Genomic DNA, 18,107 nt, shown 5'->3' with positions numbered 1-18,107 from the left:
TCAAAGAACCCAAAGTTGACTTTCCATTTGATCTTGCAATCCCATTATTAGGTATCTACCTAGAAGGACAAAAGTCATTTTACCATAAAGACATTTGCACCAGAATGTTTTTTGAAGCTCAATTCTTAACTGCCAAGTTGTGGAAGCAGCCTAAATGCCCATCATCCCGTGAATGGATTAACAATTTGTGCTATATGTATACTATGGAATATTATTCAGCCATAAAAAGATGGAGACTTTACATCTTTAATGTTTATCTGGATGGAGCTAGAACACATTCTTCTTGGTAAAATATCTCAAGAATGGGGAAAAAGAGTATCTAATGTACTCAATACTAATATGAAACCAATATATGAATACTTTCACACTCATACTAATGATAAAACACAAATACAGTTTAGCAAGGGGGAGGGGTGAGGAGGGAGAGGAAGTGGAGTGAGAGTGATCGGTGGGAGGGGGGAGAACATCTGGTGAGATCTCACTTTATGTGCATAATATGAGGATATTTAGCACCCCCACCCCCACAGGGGTAAAGCTCTTCTACAATTTGAGCTTCACCTTGGAAGTGAGAAAAATGTAACCTAAAAATTTGTTTCCTCATATTAATTTGAAATTTAAAAAAAGACTGTTGACCAGCCATGTGAATTGGAGATTAATTCTCTAAAGTTTCCTCTTTGGCTCCTAATAAATTTGGGTCAGTGAAATCTGGTACAATGAGCCTCACACGCGCAATTTGAAGCTAGAATCTTACATGTTAAGGGTCTGTGATCCATGCAGAACTTTACTTCTTTGCAGACGTGGGAGAAAATTCTAGTAAAAGCCAAATGCCATGCTGAAACTTCACCTCATCCAAGGTAACACCAGTGAGACTAAGCTCTTCTAATGATTTATTCCCTCTACCATCCCTGCAATCATAGGCCTATCTATGCATTGTTCAGAGTCATCTATAGTTGCCCACAGAGTTAGTTATTATTATTATTTTTTAATTTGTATTTATTTATTTACTTTGAGTCAGAGTCTCACTCTTTCACCCTGTGTAGAGCACTGTGGCATCACAGCTCACAGCAACCTCAAACTCTTGGGCTTGAGCAATACTCTTATCTTAGCCTCCTGAGTAGCTGGGATTATAGGTGCACACCACTATGGCTGCTAGTTTTTCTACTTTAGTAGAGACGGGTCTTGCTCTTACTTAGGCTCTTCTCAAACTCCTAAGCTCAAGCAATCCACCCGCTTCTGCCTCCCAGAGTGCTAGGATTACAGGTGTGAGCCACTGAGCCCGGCCTATTATTTTCATTTTTATCTCAAATGTGCTTGCTAAAGCATGTGTGGCTTAAGTTTGGCTACAGCCGCTGAGATTACTTGAAGTGGTCAGTGTTTCAGATAAATGGCTTTGACCAGGCCACTAGATCAAAATCTTTAGGAAGCCTGAGACTTATACTCATTTATTCAGGCAGAAGCAGCTAAAGCCAACTTCATAAAAATCAAACATAAGGTACAATATTGACTGCAGAAAACTGTCAGGTTTAAAATCCCTTCATGGCCTGAGCATAGTATAGTCCCTCCAAAGCTAAATTATACCAAATTCTTTAGCCTCCAGAAACCTTATTCTTCAAATGTTTTAGTTTGGGTCTCCAAATTCACTCAGGTGTGTGGCAATAATGGAATTCCTACCACGGAATCTCATATCTAGGTGGGTTTGCTCATCCTGGAGAATCTCAGCATTTTCCCTGCCCCTTCCACTCCTAGGGACAGAGCTGCTGCACTAGGCTTATGCCAAGGCTGGAAAAGGCCAATAGTACCTGGTTTAAGCAGACAGGCAGACCCCCAGAAGGAAGAGGGCAGGATGACAATGAGCCACAGCTCCCAAATCTGCTGCTTGGATTATTCACTCTTCCTCCATGATGAGAGGTCAGGTGTTACAGTTTCAACGTGTCCCTCAAATTTCTTGTATTGGAAACTTCCAATGTAATGGTGTTGAGTGGGTGGGGCCTTTCAGAAGTGTTAGGTCTTGGGGGCTCCATGCTCATGAATGGATTAGCACCATTATTACAGGAGTGGATTTATCATAAACGGACGTGTGCTCTCTCGCCTTTGCTCCTATCCGCCATGCTATGATGCGGCAAGAAGGCCCCTTACCAGATGTGGTTCCTGGATCTTGGGCTTTTCAACCTCCAGAATCATGAATCAAATAAATTTCTATTGTTAATAAATTACCCAGTCTGTGGTATTCTGTTATGGCAGCAGGAAATGGACTAAGATACCAGGGATCTGGAAAAAAGTATGAAGCAAAAAAAGAAGTGGATTTGTCACTTAATTGAGGGGATCCTAAAAGTGTCCCTAGCTTTTCCATATTATAACATACTGAGAGGGAACCTTTGACGCCAGAACGAAGAGTGTGTACCTAATTTACCAGCACTGATGAGTCATCTGGATCTTAAAGCAGAAAAGTAAAATAGTCAGGCTGTAAGACAGGAGTGGTACACAGAGGTGAGGAGAGAGTGTTAGGAGGCTAATGCATGTTTATGTTTCAGCAAGAGAGAGAGTTAACTCAGAACAAGTGGGAGTGAAAAGCAGGGGCACTGATTCAAAACTTTCCTCAAACACAGAAGCTCTGCCTGTGTACAGCCACTGGTGGGCAGGGAGAGGCCCGACTGAGGATGAGGCTTTAAGGCTCAGATCCTGGGGAAGGGATGGAGCCCTCAGTAAGCTGGAAAGACAGGAAAATGTTTTTGACTGAGGATATGAGAAAAATGAGGTTTTGTTTGTTTATTTCGTAATGTTAAGGTACTAACAGTAACCATGCCAAAGAAAGATGGGTGCACACTGTTAACAAATGTAACACAGTGTAAAACACATGTAGATAGTGAAAGTCAGAATCATGGAAAGGAAGGTCACAAATAGGAGTCCACTTAGTTGATGTGAATGAGATTCAAATTTGGCTCTGAGCCAAGTGACCAGTTATGTAGTTCTCAGGAATGACTAGCTTAGACAATGTTAATTACTTGGAGGGGCGGGGGAATACAAATTTTACAGTACTAAATTTTTTATTTTTGGGGGGGACAGAGTCTTACTTTGTCACCCTGGGTAGAGTGCTATGGTGTCACAGCTCAGAGCAACCTCAAACTCTTGGGCTCAAGCGATCCTCTTGCCTCAGCCTCCCAAGTAGCTGGGACTATAGGAACTGACCACAATGCGCAGCTATTTTTTTAGAGACAAGGTCTTGCTCTTGTTTGGGCTGGTATTGAAACTATGAGCTCAAGAAATCCACCCACCTCGGCCTCCCAGAGTGCTAGGATTATAGGCAAAAGCCACCGCTTTCTTGCTCCATCCCCTCAAAGGCAGTTATCCAAATCTATTGGTTTCCATCCAAATCTATTGGTTTGCCCTTCAGAGACTTCACACATTTCTCTACAACCCATAGCTATTCGTTGAACTCACCACATTCTGAACCAGAGATCCAAGGATTTCTGCAGCAGTCTCTGGCTAATCCCGTCCATTTCCTCTCCACATTACAACTAGAGCCACCTTTCTAACGTGGAAATTGAATCTGTTACTCCCTTGCTCCAAATTTTTATTCCCAGTATTTTATCTGGAAAAACATCCAGACTTCTTGATACAACTTACAAGGCTCTTCATGAGAGGCTTCTGCTGCCCTCCCCAGACCCAGCTCCCCTGGAGTTGCCTGGCACCCACTGTCTCAATTTCCTGTACCTCCTCTGGGCTTTGAGTTGTCTCTATGAGGCCAACAAAGACAGTCTTGCTTTCCTTGGGCCGCAGCAGACCTGACTTGGATCTCTTCACAGACTTCAAATCTGGGGAGGAATGAGGCAGAGGCAGAGGCACGGTTGGGCTCTTTCTCTTGGTGGCGGTGCTCTGACGAGGTTGCAGGGCTGACCTTGGTGACGACATCTCTAGCGTTGCTGTGTCTGGCTCATCATGAACCTAACCCTGCAGTTCCCTAACTGCAGCTGTGAACTCCTCACATCCTTCCCATAAACTGATTTCTGTTGACCCCAACCAGTGTGAGCTTCTGTTGTTGCCACCAGAATTTCTACAATTCTCCTGGCCAACTCCTGCTGCTCTTTCAGGCCTTAGCTTAGGTGTCATCATTTTTACCTGGCCTTGTACAGGAGGCAGGATTTATCTGCCTTTTCGTATCTGCCTTTCTTCCCTGACTTCCAGGCTTCCTGTGATTAATCAGAGAAGCAGACTCAGGTTGCTTACATATGATTATTCCTTCTCTGTACCCTACATTCACTTATTTTCAATAATTTTGTTCTTATTTTTGTTTTTGTTACATTTTGTGATTATATTTGTATGTAAGTTTCTACACTTAACTGATTTTGGTTACCATCTTCTTTAGGTCTTGATTTTATTTGTTTGAGATAGTATCTCACACCATTCCTTGGGCTAGAGTGCAGTAGTAGCATCATCAAAGCTCACTACAACCTCAAACTCCTGGGCTCAAGTGATCTTCCTGCCTCAGCCTCCTGAGTATTTGGGACTACAGGTGTGCAGCACCACAATTGGCTAATTTTTAAATTTTTTTATAGAGATGGGATCTCGCTATGTTGCTCAGGCTGATCTTGAACTCCCGGCCTCAAGCAATCCTCCTGCCCTGGCCTCCCAAAGTGCTAGGATTATAGACTAGGTGAGCCACAGTGCCTGGCCTGGTTCTTAATTTTAAACCCACATAGTCAGCTAAGTATCCGTGAATACTTTCCTTTCTAAGTCTTTGTCTTCACATGAACACCACTTTGGGAGTAAAATTCTTGGTTATATTTCCCCTCTCAAAGTCTTTTTTTATTTGTTTGTTTGTTTTTTTGAGACAGAGTCTCACTATGTCACTCTGGGTAGAGTGCTGTGGTGTCACAGCTCACAGCAACCTCAAACTCTTGGGCTTAAGTGATTCTCTTGCCTCAGCCTCCCAAGTAGCTGGGACTACAGGCACCCACTACAATGCCTGGCTATTTTTGTTGTAGTTATCATTGTTGTTTGGCAGGCCCTGGCTGGATTTGAACCCACTAGGTCTGATGTATGTGGCTGCTGCTGAGCTACAGGCACCGAGCCCCCTCTCAAAGTCTTTACACATTTTCCATTGTCTTTGGGAGGTCAGTGTAGCAGAGAGGCCCAAGGAAGCAACTTAATTTTGGTTCCTTTAAAGGAAAGCTGGTTTTCCTTCTCCTTACTTGGATATTTGCAGAAATTTATAAATATTCTTGGAATTTAATATTTCGGGGACAGAGTATGTCTAGTGTGAATAGAATTAATTTAGAATTTTCATGGACTATAATGAAACATGTTATGAAGACTTTTTCAAATTGACTGCCTTTGTTTATTTACATATTAAAGTTTATATTAGTATATCTTCTGTACCAGTCAGGGTATGATCAGAGACGCAAAACCGGAAGTGGCTATGGAAGCCAGCCTTCAAGACAGCCCATGACCCCTACATTTATTTAGGGATCATTATTTCAGTGGCAGTGCTCTGACCAGGTGGGTAGATCCCTCCCACAATGCATTAGTGATTTGGGGGGCTAGGTCATAAAGGATATTAATACTTCTGTTCCCTTGGGTTGCTGACTCTGGAGGGAGTCAGCTTTCATGTTATGGAGACACTGAGGCAGGAGAGGTAAGGAACCGCAGTGTCCTGCCAATTGCCACTACTAAACTTTAGAAACAGGTACTTAACCCACAGATAAACTTTTAGATCAGGGCTCAGCTATGACCCTCCTGGCCAGCCAGTCTGCTGTCTGTTTTTGTAAAGAAGCTTACTGGAACACAGCCAAGGACATTTCTTTAGGGATTGTATGTGGCGGAGTCAAGTAATTTCCGCAGAGACTAAATGGCCCACAAAGGCTGAAATATTTGCTATCTGGCTTTTATAGAAAAAATTTGCAGACCCCTGGTAGCATCTTGATTCATGAAAGGCCTTAAGTCAGAACCATCTAGCTAAGCCACTGCCAAATGGCTGACCCACAGACATCGTGAAATGATAAATGTTTATGTTGTTTTGAAGTAATCTGTTGTCCAGCAGTAGATAACAAACGCATTGACTTTCTATGATTGTGGGAGCTGCTTAGACAGTCCGTGAGAGTCAATGCTGCTTCTGCACCTGCAGATGGAGACCGAAATTCACAGGAGGTAGTCCGGAGGAAGATGCGTGTGAATTGGAACCTGTGTAGCTGAAGGCCCTGAGGAAAGGCTGGAACATGCCTTGGTTTCTCACCTCGTCTATCCTTAGTGTGAGGGTGTCCCATGGGAGGTATCAGTGCCCTTTGACAGGAGGTTAGACATGCATCTGGCTTAGAAGTCGGAGAAGCTGAAGAAGGATCCAATAGGATCTTCTGTCGCTACCAACCAGGTGAGACAATGTGTGTGAGCGGCCACACCCCCGTGTGCACTGCCCAAACATTTTTAGCACAAAAGATGACCACTAATTCACTTCTGCCTTACAAGTCTCTCACAGAATGTCTCCTATTACCCATGCTAACATTTAATTAGGCAGGGAAAGGAATCTAGAAAATACAGTTCCAGCTTAGCTACCCACCACACTTTATTACCCTTGAAGAACCAAGCATCATTTTATTTAATGAGCATCATTATTAAGGTGATGTATCTATTTTTCTACCATCCCCACCAACAATTATAAATTACTGCTAATAGGGCTGACCCCGTCTGAAGTTCTTTGGAGGCTTCAGAAAGCTTAACACGCAGTCCATCCCCTCAGCGGTTCTGACACAAGCATGAGAAGGTCTCAATGGTAGGAGACTGAAATATTTTCACTATTGCTAGGTTCCCTCCACACTTACAGAATGGAGGAGAAAAACAATAGATGCAGCTGTCTACCAAGATGTTTTGTCCAAATCCTACAGAAGCCCAGGTATCCGAGAAAAGAGCATAAGATCTGAATTGCACACGGTGGGGGATGTTAATGACAGTGACTTTTAAATTTTGCACGCCTTCCTTTATCCATGCCCTATGTAGCCTCCTCCTATGTGTACTCTTGACCTTGGATATGCAACTTTTCTATATCCAATGGGACAATAGAAAATTTGACACAATCATAGACTTGAAAGTGCTTGTGAATTAGATTTTTATATTGCTATGAAAATATTGCCAGGTGGTCAGGTGTGGTGGCTCATGCCTATAATCCTAGCACTCTGGTAGGCTGAGGCAAGTGGATTGATTGAGCTCAGGAGTTTGATACCAGCCTGAGCAAAGACAAGATTCCATCTCTACTAAAAACAGAAGAATTATCCTGGCATGGTGGTGGGTGCCTGTAGTCCCATCTACTTAGGAGGCTAAGGCAAGAGAATCTCTTGAATTTTGGTTGTTGTGAGCTATGATGCCGCGACAGTCTACCCAGGGCAACAGAGTGAGACTTTGTCTTAAAAAAAAAAAAAAAGAAAGAAAGAAAGACAGAAAATACTGCCAGGCTTTAATGTTAAGTAAACAACAGTAAATAAACAAAATGAAGATGAGTGTATAGCATGCTACCAACTGTGAAACAAGGATGGCTGATACTGTATTAATTCACATAAGCACAAATGTGTTGGAAAAGATGTATAAGGTTATTAAAAAACTCTAATATTTCTCAAACCATCCTTTCTTGCATCTCATATTCTCTCCTTTTTTAAAGCATAAATTTTAGAGTTTTAGTGAGAGTAAGCTAAAAACTTGCATGGTTGTTTGTCTGAAAATGTCTTTGTTTCATTCTCATTCTTTTTTTTTTTCATTAGAAAACAACTTTTATTGAGATCCCACCAGCTGTACAGTCTGTTCCTGACATTAAGCTCCTTCTTCTTTAGCAATTCAGTCTTTCTTAAGTGGTCCCATGAATGCTTTCTTCTCCTCCATAGTCTGGAAGGGGCCATGGCCAAACTTGGAGGTGGTGTCGATGAACTTAAGGTCAATCTTCTCCAGAGCCCGCTGTTTTGTCTGTACCAACAAGGACTTGCGGAGGGTGAGCACTCGCTTCTTGGTTCCCACCACACAGCCTTTCAGCATGACAAAATCATTGGTCACTTCACCATAGTGGACAAAACCACCCAGAGGATTAATGCTCTTGTCGGACAGGTCATAATCAGTAGAGGCATTGTTCTTGATCAGTTTACCATCCTTGATAAGGTAGCCTTGGCTGATCTTATAAATTTTTTTATTGATTTCCGTGCAGTGATGGTAGCCTTTCTGCCCAGCCCGTGCCACGGAGAAAGCCACATGGGCAGGATGCCATGCTCTGATACAGGCAACCTTACGCAGTCCTCGGTGGGTCTTGCGTGGCAGCTTCTTGGTATGCCAACAACTGGTCACCCCTTTGTACCCTTTGCCCTTCGTCACGCCGATGACGTTGATCATCTCATCCTGCCCAAACACTTGGTTCACAGGGACCTGCTGCTCCAGCCTCTCCCGGGCCCAGTCTAGCTTCTCAGCCACGGTGCCTCCATTCACCTGGATCTCCATCAGATGGGCTTTCTTTTGGCGTAGGGGAAGCAGGCGCATCTGGGTGTGGGCAATGATGCGGATGACTTGGCAGTACTTCATGCTGCTGAAATCCTTCTCCAGCTGTTTCTTGCCATCCTCATCCTGCCATTTCTTGCAGTATTTGGTGAAGGCCTTCTTCTTAGATTTATGCCAGTTCTTATAGAAGCGCCTTTTGCACTCATCGCTGATATGCTCAGCAAAGATGGTCTTGAAAGTCCGGAGGCCTCGAGGAGTTTCCATGTAGCCCACAATGCCTACAACCACCATGGGTGGTGTCTCCACAATGGTCACAGCCTCTACAACTTCCTTCTTGTTCACCTTAGATCCTGGCCTATCGACTTCCCGCACAATGTGGGTCATGCCAACCTTGTATCCCAGGAAGGCTGTGAGGTGGACAGGCTTAGATGGATCATCCTTGAGGAACTCTTGACCTTCCCCTGATGCCTGCTGCTGTGCTTTGGAGGCAAGAAGCCCAGAGATCCATGTCTGGGAGCTGAGAACTTCCTGTGAGACATTGCATCCTCAAATCCCGCCCGTAGAGCCATTCTCATTCTTAAAAGATAATTTAGCTGGTTATGTTTTTAAATTAGTATTATTTTCTCTCAGAATTTTAAGGTTCCTATTCCACTATTTTCTGAATACTATTATTGTTATTGAGAAGTCAGTTGTCAAATGAAGACCGAAACGAAAGTCCTAAGCCCCTCTGACAGACTAACAGATACTCCTTTGTCTAAAAGATGCCCCAATTTTAAGTTCCCTGCCAGGGTGAGATGGGAGTCTGACCAAGTCTCTTTGCTCCCATCCCTCTTCCCCTTACTAATCATTACTAGATTTTTTTCAAAAGCCAGCTTGGGTGGACAAAAGGCTGGAAGACTTCTTCACTTACTTAACCTGATTACCCAGTGATCTCCTATTTTTACTGTTTTGACATGAGAGTTATTCTGGATCCACAGAGAATTTCTTCTTGATAAATGACTGCTGGCTACAGACAGGTTTGGACCACTCTCCTGAAGATGCAAAGAAAGTGGATTTATGCCCTACATTCCACCTTTTTACATATTATAATTATAATGCATTTAAATGTCAAATCTCCACCCCAAAGTTTCAGTAAGACATAGTTCACATACATGTAAATCTAATATGCATGCACATGGGTCTCCTTCGTGAACAGTCATAGCTCCTCCTCCTATAACCTGTTGAATATATGTTCTTGCCCAACCTGCTTAGCATGAATTTCTGTCTTGTCCCTTCCTCCCTCTAAGTGCCTCTCTTTTGCCTTCTGCTGAAGCTATGCTCCCAGCCTGTCAAGATGACTGGTCTGCAGTTTATAACCTTTTATAAGTAAGAAAGTCTCCTTTCCAAATTTACAGACATTGTGACTTTTTCAGTTAATACAACCTACCTGTTGTTTCTTTGTAAGTTATTTGTCTTTTCTCTCTGAATGCTTTTAACGCTCTCTCTTTGACTTTTATGTTCTGCAGTTTTCCTATTAAATGTTTCAGCTTGTCTTGTCTGAGAATCATGTGCTTCATGAATTAAGAATTTCTTTGTTCCACTTTGAAAAAGTCTCAGTCATTATCTCTTCAAATACATACTTAACTTGTATGAAGTCTGTTCGTTAATAACTTTTTGCTTTTATAGCTCTTAAAAAGTTATACATAATACCTCTCTTCAATTACTTTCTTTTTTTCCCAAGCATAATGTCTCTTTTAACAAATAACACATTAAATAAATACATTATAAGAAGTTATACTTTAAATTTTTGTTTTAGGCAAAAACACACTCATTAATCGACTCAATACAACAATGTCTAGTCAGACAATATCATAAGAACAAGTTTGAATCTCACATTTCAGATAAATCCAGACCAGCTCTCTCTCAGTTTAAGAGAACTGAAGTGGTGGATCTTTCTAGGAATCTTCAGTTTACAATATTTACACAATTTGATGTAAATATTTACAAAATTTATGATGTTTATCCTTCATCTTGTCCTAATGGTGTTTTTCTGTGCTATTTTGAGTACAACATAATCATGAACGCTCTCAAAAATAAAGTAATGCAGAATAATGCACCATTCAAAGTATAACTTTCTTGCATCTCTCTACCCCTCAAAAGTGTTCTCTCATTAGCAAATACAATAAACTTTTCTTACAGTAAATTTTATGAACAAATAGTTTTTATGTACTGTAAAATTATGGTTTATTACTTAATAAACCTTTCAATCAATTCTTTATTGATTGAAAATTGCTTTGGATATCTTGGATTGGGGTGGAATGCTACATAATTTTCCCTGTTAACATTAAAAAATAGTTTTCATTTAATAACTTTGCATTTAACATCAGCATTTTCTGCTTCATTTTTGGGATTTTAGAGGCATACTCTTACTTTCTTGAAAGGTCAGTTGTACATTTAAAATAAGTAGTTATTAGTCTTTTATCTATCATTTCTTAGTGTCTTGTATTGAAAAAATTTTTAAAGGAAATCGAGTTCACCACCCTACTGAAGACAGGCATCTCTGGTGTACCTTTATATATTATTGTCTCTGTTTGATCATTTTTGACTTCACTGACTGTACCTACCAGTCATGAGTACATTGCTACTCTCTTGCTTTGCATATATCTAGAATCTTCTCTTTATCTTTTCCTTTCCCTCCATATTCTGAGAGACCTTCTTGAGTTTGTTTCTATATGACTTATTTAATTTTCTGCACTGTAAATGCTAAACTATTATCTCAAAGTAGATCTAATTTTTTCCTGCCTTTTTTCCCTTCCTCCCTCCCTCCCTTCCTTCCTTCCTTCCTTCTTCCCCCTCCCCACTTTCTTTTTTTTGAGACAGAGTCTCAAGCTGTCACCCTCAGTAGACTGCCTTGGCGTCACAGCTCACAGCAACCTCAAACTCTTGGGCTTAAGCGATTTCTCTTGCCTCAGCCTCCCAAGTAGCTGAGACTACAGGTGCCCACCACAGCACCCGGCTATTTTACTGTTGCAGTTGTCATTGTTGCTTTTAGCTGTCCTGGACCAGATTAGAATCCAGAAGCCTCGGCGTACGTGGCTGGCACCCTATCCACTGAGCTACGGGTGCTGCCTATTCTTGTTTTTCTTTTATTTTTCTCTTATTTTAGCCATTTCATGTCTATTAACACTTTGCTACAGCCTTTTGATCTTTCCCAGGGCTTCCTGCTCCATTTTCAGAGAGAGTGTGCTCTCTATGCATTAAGAACACCACACATTTTTTGAACTAAATTTGTATCTTCTCCAATAGAGAATCATTTCTGGAGGTGTGCAATCTTTGGAATAGTAGTCCCCTTCCCTTCAGTCCTAGAATATTTTCACAGGCCTATTTGTTTGTGCTTTTATTTATTTCAGCTAAATCTAAATCTTCCTAAATAATTATGTAACCAGGATAGTGTTTGTCAATAAATGTAGAGTGTTTCCATTTCTTTTCTCATGCACTTAGGTATTGACAGATTTCTTCTCTCAAATATATACCTGATGTTCAGGATAACAAGTACAGCTCCTGGGGCTTGGCAGGCATTTATCTATGTTGATACAAGGAACTGAAATGGGTTCTTTTCCTGAGCTACTTGCTGTATACCAGAACCATGCTAGAACATCAAATGGAGGATCTTGCTAGAGTTTTTATTTGATAAACCTTTGCCTACAGTAGTAGTTCCAGAAGTAGGTCCTTTGGGACTAGTAGCGGCTGCATCACCTATGAATGTGTTAGAATTGTAATTTTCTGGAGCATTAGTCAATCAGCTCTGGGGGGTGGGGGTGGGTGAGATCCAGCAATCTGTGTTTTAATAAACTCTCAAGGGAATGGTTACGCATACAAGTTTGAGAACCACTGGCCTACATCACTTTTCCTGAAGCAACTAAACCCAGGATGGAACCTTGAGGCAATCTGTCATTAATTGGATCAGTCCCTTTACCCCCTGGCTGGGCCAAAAGCATATGGAAAGAGAGTCAATTAGGGGGCTGGAGATTGTGCAGAGGGCTGACTTAGATGCTCAGTAGAGATTATGACATACTTTCTGGTCAATGAAATCCTTTCATTCCAAGATTAAGGACAGATGATGAAAACATACGAAGCCTTCTCTTGCTATTCCTGTGTCTGTCTTTGATGTTCCATTGCAGCATACTGGGTGCATTGAGGAATTCATTCATTAATTCATCTATTAACAAGTATTTATTTAGCATCTACTGTATGCCAAACATGGTGATAGGCATTAAGAGTACAACCACAAACAACAAATACGTCATTACAGAATTTGAATTTTATCAAGGGAGAGGCAAATATCTGACAAAGAACTTGGGTGAAGAATATGTAAAGAACTCTCCCAACTGAATAATAAGAACAACAATCCAATTGAAATTGGCAAAATATTTGAACAGACACTTCATAAAAGAATATACATGAGTCACTGCTATGTACATTCAATGATACTCAGTGTTACCAGTCATTCAGGTGAATGCAAATTAATAGCACACCCACGAGTTTGGCTAAAGTTTAAAAGACAGACAATAACAAGTATTGGCAAGGGTGTGAAGTAACTTGAGGGTCCACTCATTGATGGTAGGAATGCAAAATGGTGCAGGAACTTTGCAAAACAATTTGTAATTTTTTATAAAAGCTGAATTAGGGTTAAATAGAAAATATTTAAAGTTTGGTGTTCTAATTTCTTCTAGTAAATTTCCATTAAAATTATTCAGAAATTCTAAATATATTCTAAATGTAAAGTCTAACATTCTCACTTGTAAATCATAGAAGATTATCAGTCTAGGATTTTAAAGAGATTTTCCAATGTTTTTACAGGTATTTTTATAGCCTTATGGAATAATAATAAAAATGAAAGTTTTTAATGAAAAAATAATGAAATAAACACTGTATAGGCATGGTTAAGTTCACAGGACTCTCAGTTCTTTACAGATGGACCACATGGCTGGTATTATTACTTACAAAAGTGTCTTGAACTTGATGGAGCTTGTGTAGAGAGGCAAAATATTATTTTTTATTTTCATCTTTTTGTTCCATTTTTTCCATCAACTTTTTGAAGTCCCCTAGTATAGAGGTAACAGCAGTGGCCTTTTGGGAGAAAACAAGTCCAGAAATACTCTGTCTTGATCCACTATCCTTAGGCTGAGATAGGTCTCATATCAGATCCCCAAATGGGACAGAGTTAAGCACTGACATTTGATACAAGTCCTTTGATTGTATCAAAAGGGAGATATTAAAATGTCATGTGTATGTTTGATTTGATGATTTTTTTTGTTAAATGGGAATCATCCAATAATTCCTTGTTGAGTAGTGTCTATTTTGTTATGTAGAGGATAAAAGTAAAATTAATACTGTTCTGATTTTGGTAATTCTGAAAAATAAGGCTCCAGAATAATAATTTAAAATTACCCCCCAAAAGCCAGCAAGTCTTGTCCCAAGGCACCCAAATATTAAGGACAGGCTTGCAAAAAGCCAAGCTGGTGTCTACCTCCATTCACCTGGAGAGGATGTTATTTCATGGACCCAGGCAGACCAGCAGCAGCGAAGGCTCCTTGGTGTGTGTGTTACCAGATCAGAGGGAAAGGTTTTGCGCTGAGGCTGGTCAGCCTCTCCTATCCTCCACAGCAGAAAAGAACGTGGTTTGTAAAGTGCTGTCATGTTTACTTATTTTTCTTCTGCACAGCAACCTAACATCATGTGCAGACTGGGTGGCTCTTATGTATCTTTCACACAGGCTTACCTCAGCTTCTGATGAAGTGGCTGCAAAATGTTACACGGCAGTAAGTGATAGGAGAAGGACTTGTAGCCTGATTGTCTGACTCCCAAATTAGGGAGTCACAGGCAATTGCTGTCCAGCTACTCCTCTCAAACAACACAATCGTGTGCTTGAAGTAAAAGAAAGAAATGACTGTGTCCCTTCAGGGGACGGCTCTGAGATGTTCGAGGAGAAGCAGGGGTTTTCAGGAGAAGCGGTCAGTGGACACAGAGGAATTTATCACAGTGGGCAATTAGTTACTGATGGTGGCTGGCTTGGTTTTGACAAGGGTGGATTGGAATGGTATTGACAGAGTTCTGAAACCAGTACTCCACATTCTTCTTTTGTGGTTTTGATAGCAACTTCGATCCAATCAGAGGTAAAGCACTCCTTTGGGGAAAAGGAGTTCAGCCTAGATATCAGCGTATTCAAAAGAAGTGACAAGAAACCAAAGGCTTGGAACTGAGCAAATAAACCATATGAGCATTTGTATGAAGATTAAAGCAATAGAAATGTCCTCCTCCTCGGACTGCTTCATTTCAGAGTATAAGAGGCTTGTCAATGTTTCTAAGCTTTGTGGTGGGAGGTGTAAAATCAATGTACAGACAGCTAGAAATTCTGAATAGGACAGAATAAAAGAACACATCATTATGAACATGCTGACGGGAAGATGTATCAGACAATATAGTACATCTTTTTTGTGTGCTTATTTTTTCTGTTCCTTTAGCTCAAAGAGTTGGCAGAATCTATTTGTCTTAAAATACATAACATGCAATCACATCTTTCTACTTAGTGTGCCAAATATCCCGGGTGACTGACTCACAATCTATTCAAATTAATACCAAATTTGTCCACTGAGTAAAACCCCTAAGTTTGTGGATCGTTCTCTTCTCACATTTCTCATACGAAGAGGTCACTTCTGACAGGTGGTCAAAGGTCTTAACATTTTCAGGTTAAGTTTGACCCGGAGGAATTAAGATTCATAATATTAGAAATTACTCACATTTTCCCCCTTGAAACATAAATTCAAATGTTTCCCTCAATAGCTGACCTTGACTCAGGAAGGAACACTCCAGGGTGACTTTTTACTAGGAATTATTTGTTTTTCAAGACTATAATGTACTTCAGGCTATTCCCACCTTTTTCTGGATCTTTATATTTCATACTGTGACCAGCCCTGTGCCTGAACACAGTAGATAAAAAAAGTAAGTGTCGGACATGACCTTCATCATCATTTCATCCAACTCCTTCATTTTGGAGGAATAAGTGCCCCCAGTGGAGCCTTCATTAAGAAGAGCTCATTTGATGAAGACCTAAATCTAAACTCCAGGTTTCCTGTCTCAGAAGCTCCTGTCCAATGCTCCTTTTGCCAGGATGATAAATACCTGTTATCTGAACAAAGCACTAAAACTGCCTTTGCAAAGATCACAAGTGACCTTCAAATTGCCAAATCCAGTGGCCTCGTTTCTGGGAAACAAATAAAAAAGATATCCCTGACTAAGCCATGTCAACTTCCTGATTTGTGATCAGTAAAACCACCTATCACATCCTTGGCTGCTTTCTCTTTGACCAGTGGACATCTGTCTCCAAGGCCAATGCTTTTACCTGGGTACAACCCCCCTTCCAGCTTATTTAAAAATCTTTTTAAGGGTGGTGCCTGTGGAGAAGGGCGCCGGCCCCATATGCTGGAGGTGGTGGGTTCAAACCCAGCCGTGGCCAGAAACTGCAAACAAACAAAAACAAACAAAAAACCCCCAACTTTTTAAAGTGCACACTCTCATCTGCTGCTCCCAATATCTGTATCTTTAAACGCTCATTCTGGGCTGGCTATTTACCTGTAAGGTAGAAACATGCTCAAGTCTGACACCTTCCCCAAGGCCCCCTTCCACCTTCCATTATTTCCCCTCACAGTTGTCAACAACAACCTTCTTTTTTTTTTTAATATTTTTATTTTTTATTGGTACATTATACTTACACATATTTATGGAGTGTATGTGATACACAATACTCAGAATGTGTAATGATCAAGTCAAGGTATTTAGAATATACATCACCTTGAACTTTTTTTTTGTATTGTTGGGGATTCATTGAGGGTACAATAAGCCAGTTACACTGATTGCAATTGTTAGGTAAAGTCCCTCTTGCAATCATGTCTTGCCCCCATAAAGTGTGACACACACCAAGGCCCCACCCCCCTCCCTCCATCCCTCTTTCTGCTCCCCCCCCATAACCTTAATTGTCATTAATTGTCCTCATATCAAGATTGAGTACATAGGATTCATGCTTCTCCATTCTTGTGATGCTTTACTAAGAATAATGTCTTCCACTTCCATCCAGGTTAATACGAAGGATGTAAAGTCTCCATTTTTTTTAATGGCTGAATAGTATTCCATGGTATACATATACCACAGCTTGTGAATCCATTCCTGGGTTGGTGGGCATTTAGGCTGTTTCCACATTTTGGCGATTGTAAATTGAGCTGCAATAAACAGTCTAGTACAAGTGTCCTTATGATAAAAGGATTTTTTTCCTTCTGGGTAAATGCCCAGTAATGGGATTGCAGGATCAAATGGGAGGTCTAGGTTGAGTGCTTTGAGGTTTCTCCATACTTCCTTCCAGAAAGGTAGTACTAGTTTGCAATCCCACCAGCAGTGTAAAAGTGTTCCCTTCTCTCCACATCCACGCCAGCATCTGCAGTTTTGAGATTTTGTGATGTGGGCCATTCTCACTGGGGTTAGATGATATCTCAGGGATGTTTTGATTTGCATTTCTCTAATATATAGAGATGATGAACATTTTTTCATGTGTTTGTTAGCCATTTGTCTGTCGTCTTTAGAGAAAGTTCTATTCATGTCTCTTGCCCATTGGTATAAGGGATTGTTGGCTTTTTTCATGTGGATTAATTTGAGTTCTCTATAGATCCTAGTTATCAAGCTTTTGTCTGATTGAAAATATGCAAATATCCTTTCCCATTGTGTAGGTTGTCTCTTTGTTTTGGTTATTGTGTCCTTAGCTGTACAGAAGCTTTTCAGTTTAATGAAGTCCCATTTGTTTATTTTTGTTGTTGTTGCAATTGCCATGGCAGTCTTCTTCATGAAGTCTTTCCCCAGGCAAATATCTTCCAGTGTTTTTCCTATGCTTTCTTGGAGGATTTTTATTGTTTCATGCCTTAAATTTAAGTCCTTTATCCATCTTGAATCAATTTTTGTGAGTGGGGAAAGGTGTGGGTCCAGTTTCAGTCTTTCACATGTAGACATCCAGTTCTCCCAACACCATTTATTGAATAAGGAGTCTTTCCCCCAAGGTAAGTTCTTGTTTGGTTTATTGAAGATTAGGTGGTTGTAAGATGTTAGTTTCATTTCTTGGTTTTCAATTCGATTCCAAGTGTCTATGTCTCTGTTTTTGTGCCAGTACCATGCTGTCTTGACCACTATGGCTTTGTAGTACAGACTAACATCTGGTATGCTGATGCCCCCAGCTTTATTTTTATTACTAAGAACTGCCTTAGCTATACGGGGTTTTTTCCGGTTCCATACAAAACGCAGAATCATTTTTTCCAAATCTTGAAAGTATGATATTGGTATTTTGATAGGAATGGCATTGAATAGGTAGATTGCTTTGGGAAGTATAGACATTTTAACAATGTTGATTCTTCCCATCCATGAGCATGGTATGTTCTTCCATTTGTTAATATCCTCTGCTATTTCCTTTCTGAGGATTTCATAGTTTTCTTTATAGAGGTCCTTCACCTCCTTTGTTAGGTATATTCCTAGGTATTTCATTTTCTTTGAGACTATGGTGAAGGGAGTTGTGTCCTTAATTAGCTTCTTATCTTGACTGTTATTGGTGTATGCAAAGGCTACTGACTTGT

General features: G+C 40.6%; 1 protein-coding gene and 1 pseudogene across 2 annotated transcripts in view; both read right to left on the bottom strand.

The window, feature by feature from the left end:
• RFXAP (regulatory factor X associated protein) overlaps window positions 1–3,909 on the bottom strand; it is a 58,295-nt gene extending 54,386 nt beyond the window's left edge. Inside the window, exon 1 of the mRNA XM_053563338.1 lies at window positions 3,625–3,909. Coding sequence (XP_053419313.1) covers window positions 3,625–3,909 — 285 coding nt within the window. The remainder of the gene's footprint in view (window positions 1–3,624) is intronic.
• Window positions 3,910–7,725: 3,816 nt separating this feature from the next.
• Window positions 7,726–8,999, bottom strand: LOC128566626 (60S ribosomal protein L3-like; annotated as a pseudogene). Its single transcript, XR_008374602.1, has one exon. The product of XR_008374602.1 is annotated as a 60S ribosomal protein L3-like (transcript).
• Window positions 9,000–18,107: the final 9,108 nt, after the last annotated feature.

Source organism: Nycticebus coucang, chromosome 15, assembly GCF_027406575.1.
Source record: "Nycticebus coucang isolate mNycCou1 chromosome 15, mNycCou1.pri, whole genome shotgun sequence".
NCBI lineage: Eukaryota > Metazoa > Chordata > Mammalia > Primates > Lorisidae > Nycticebus > Nycticebus coucang.
This window is presented reverse-complemented; position numbering and strand designations above follow the sequence as displayed.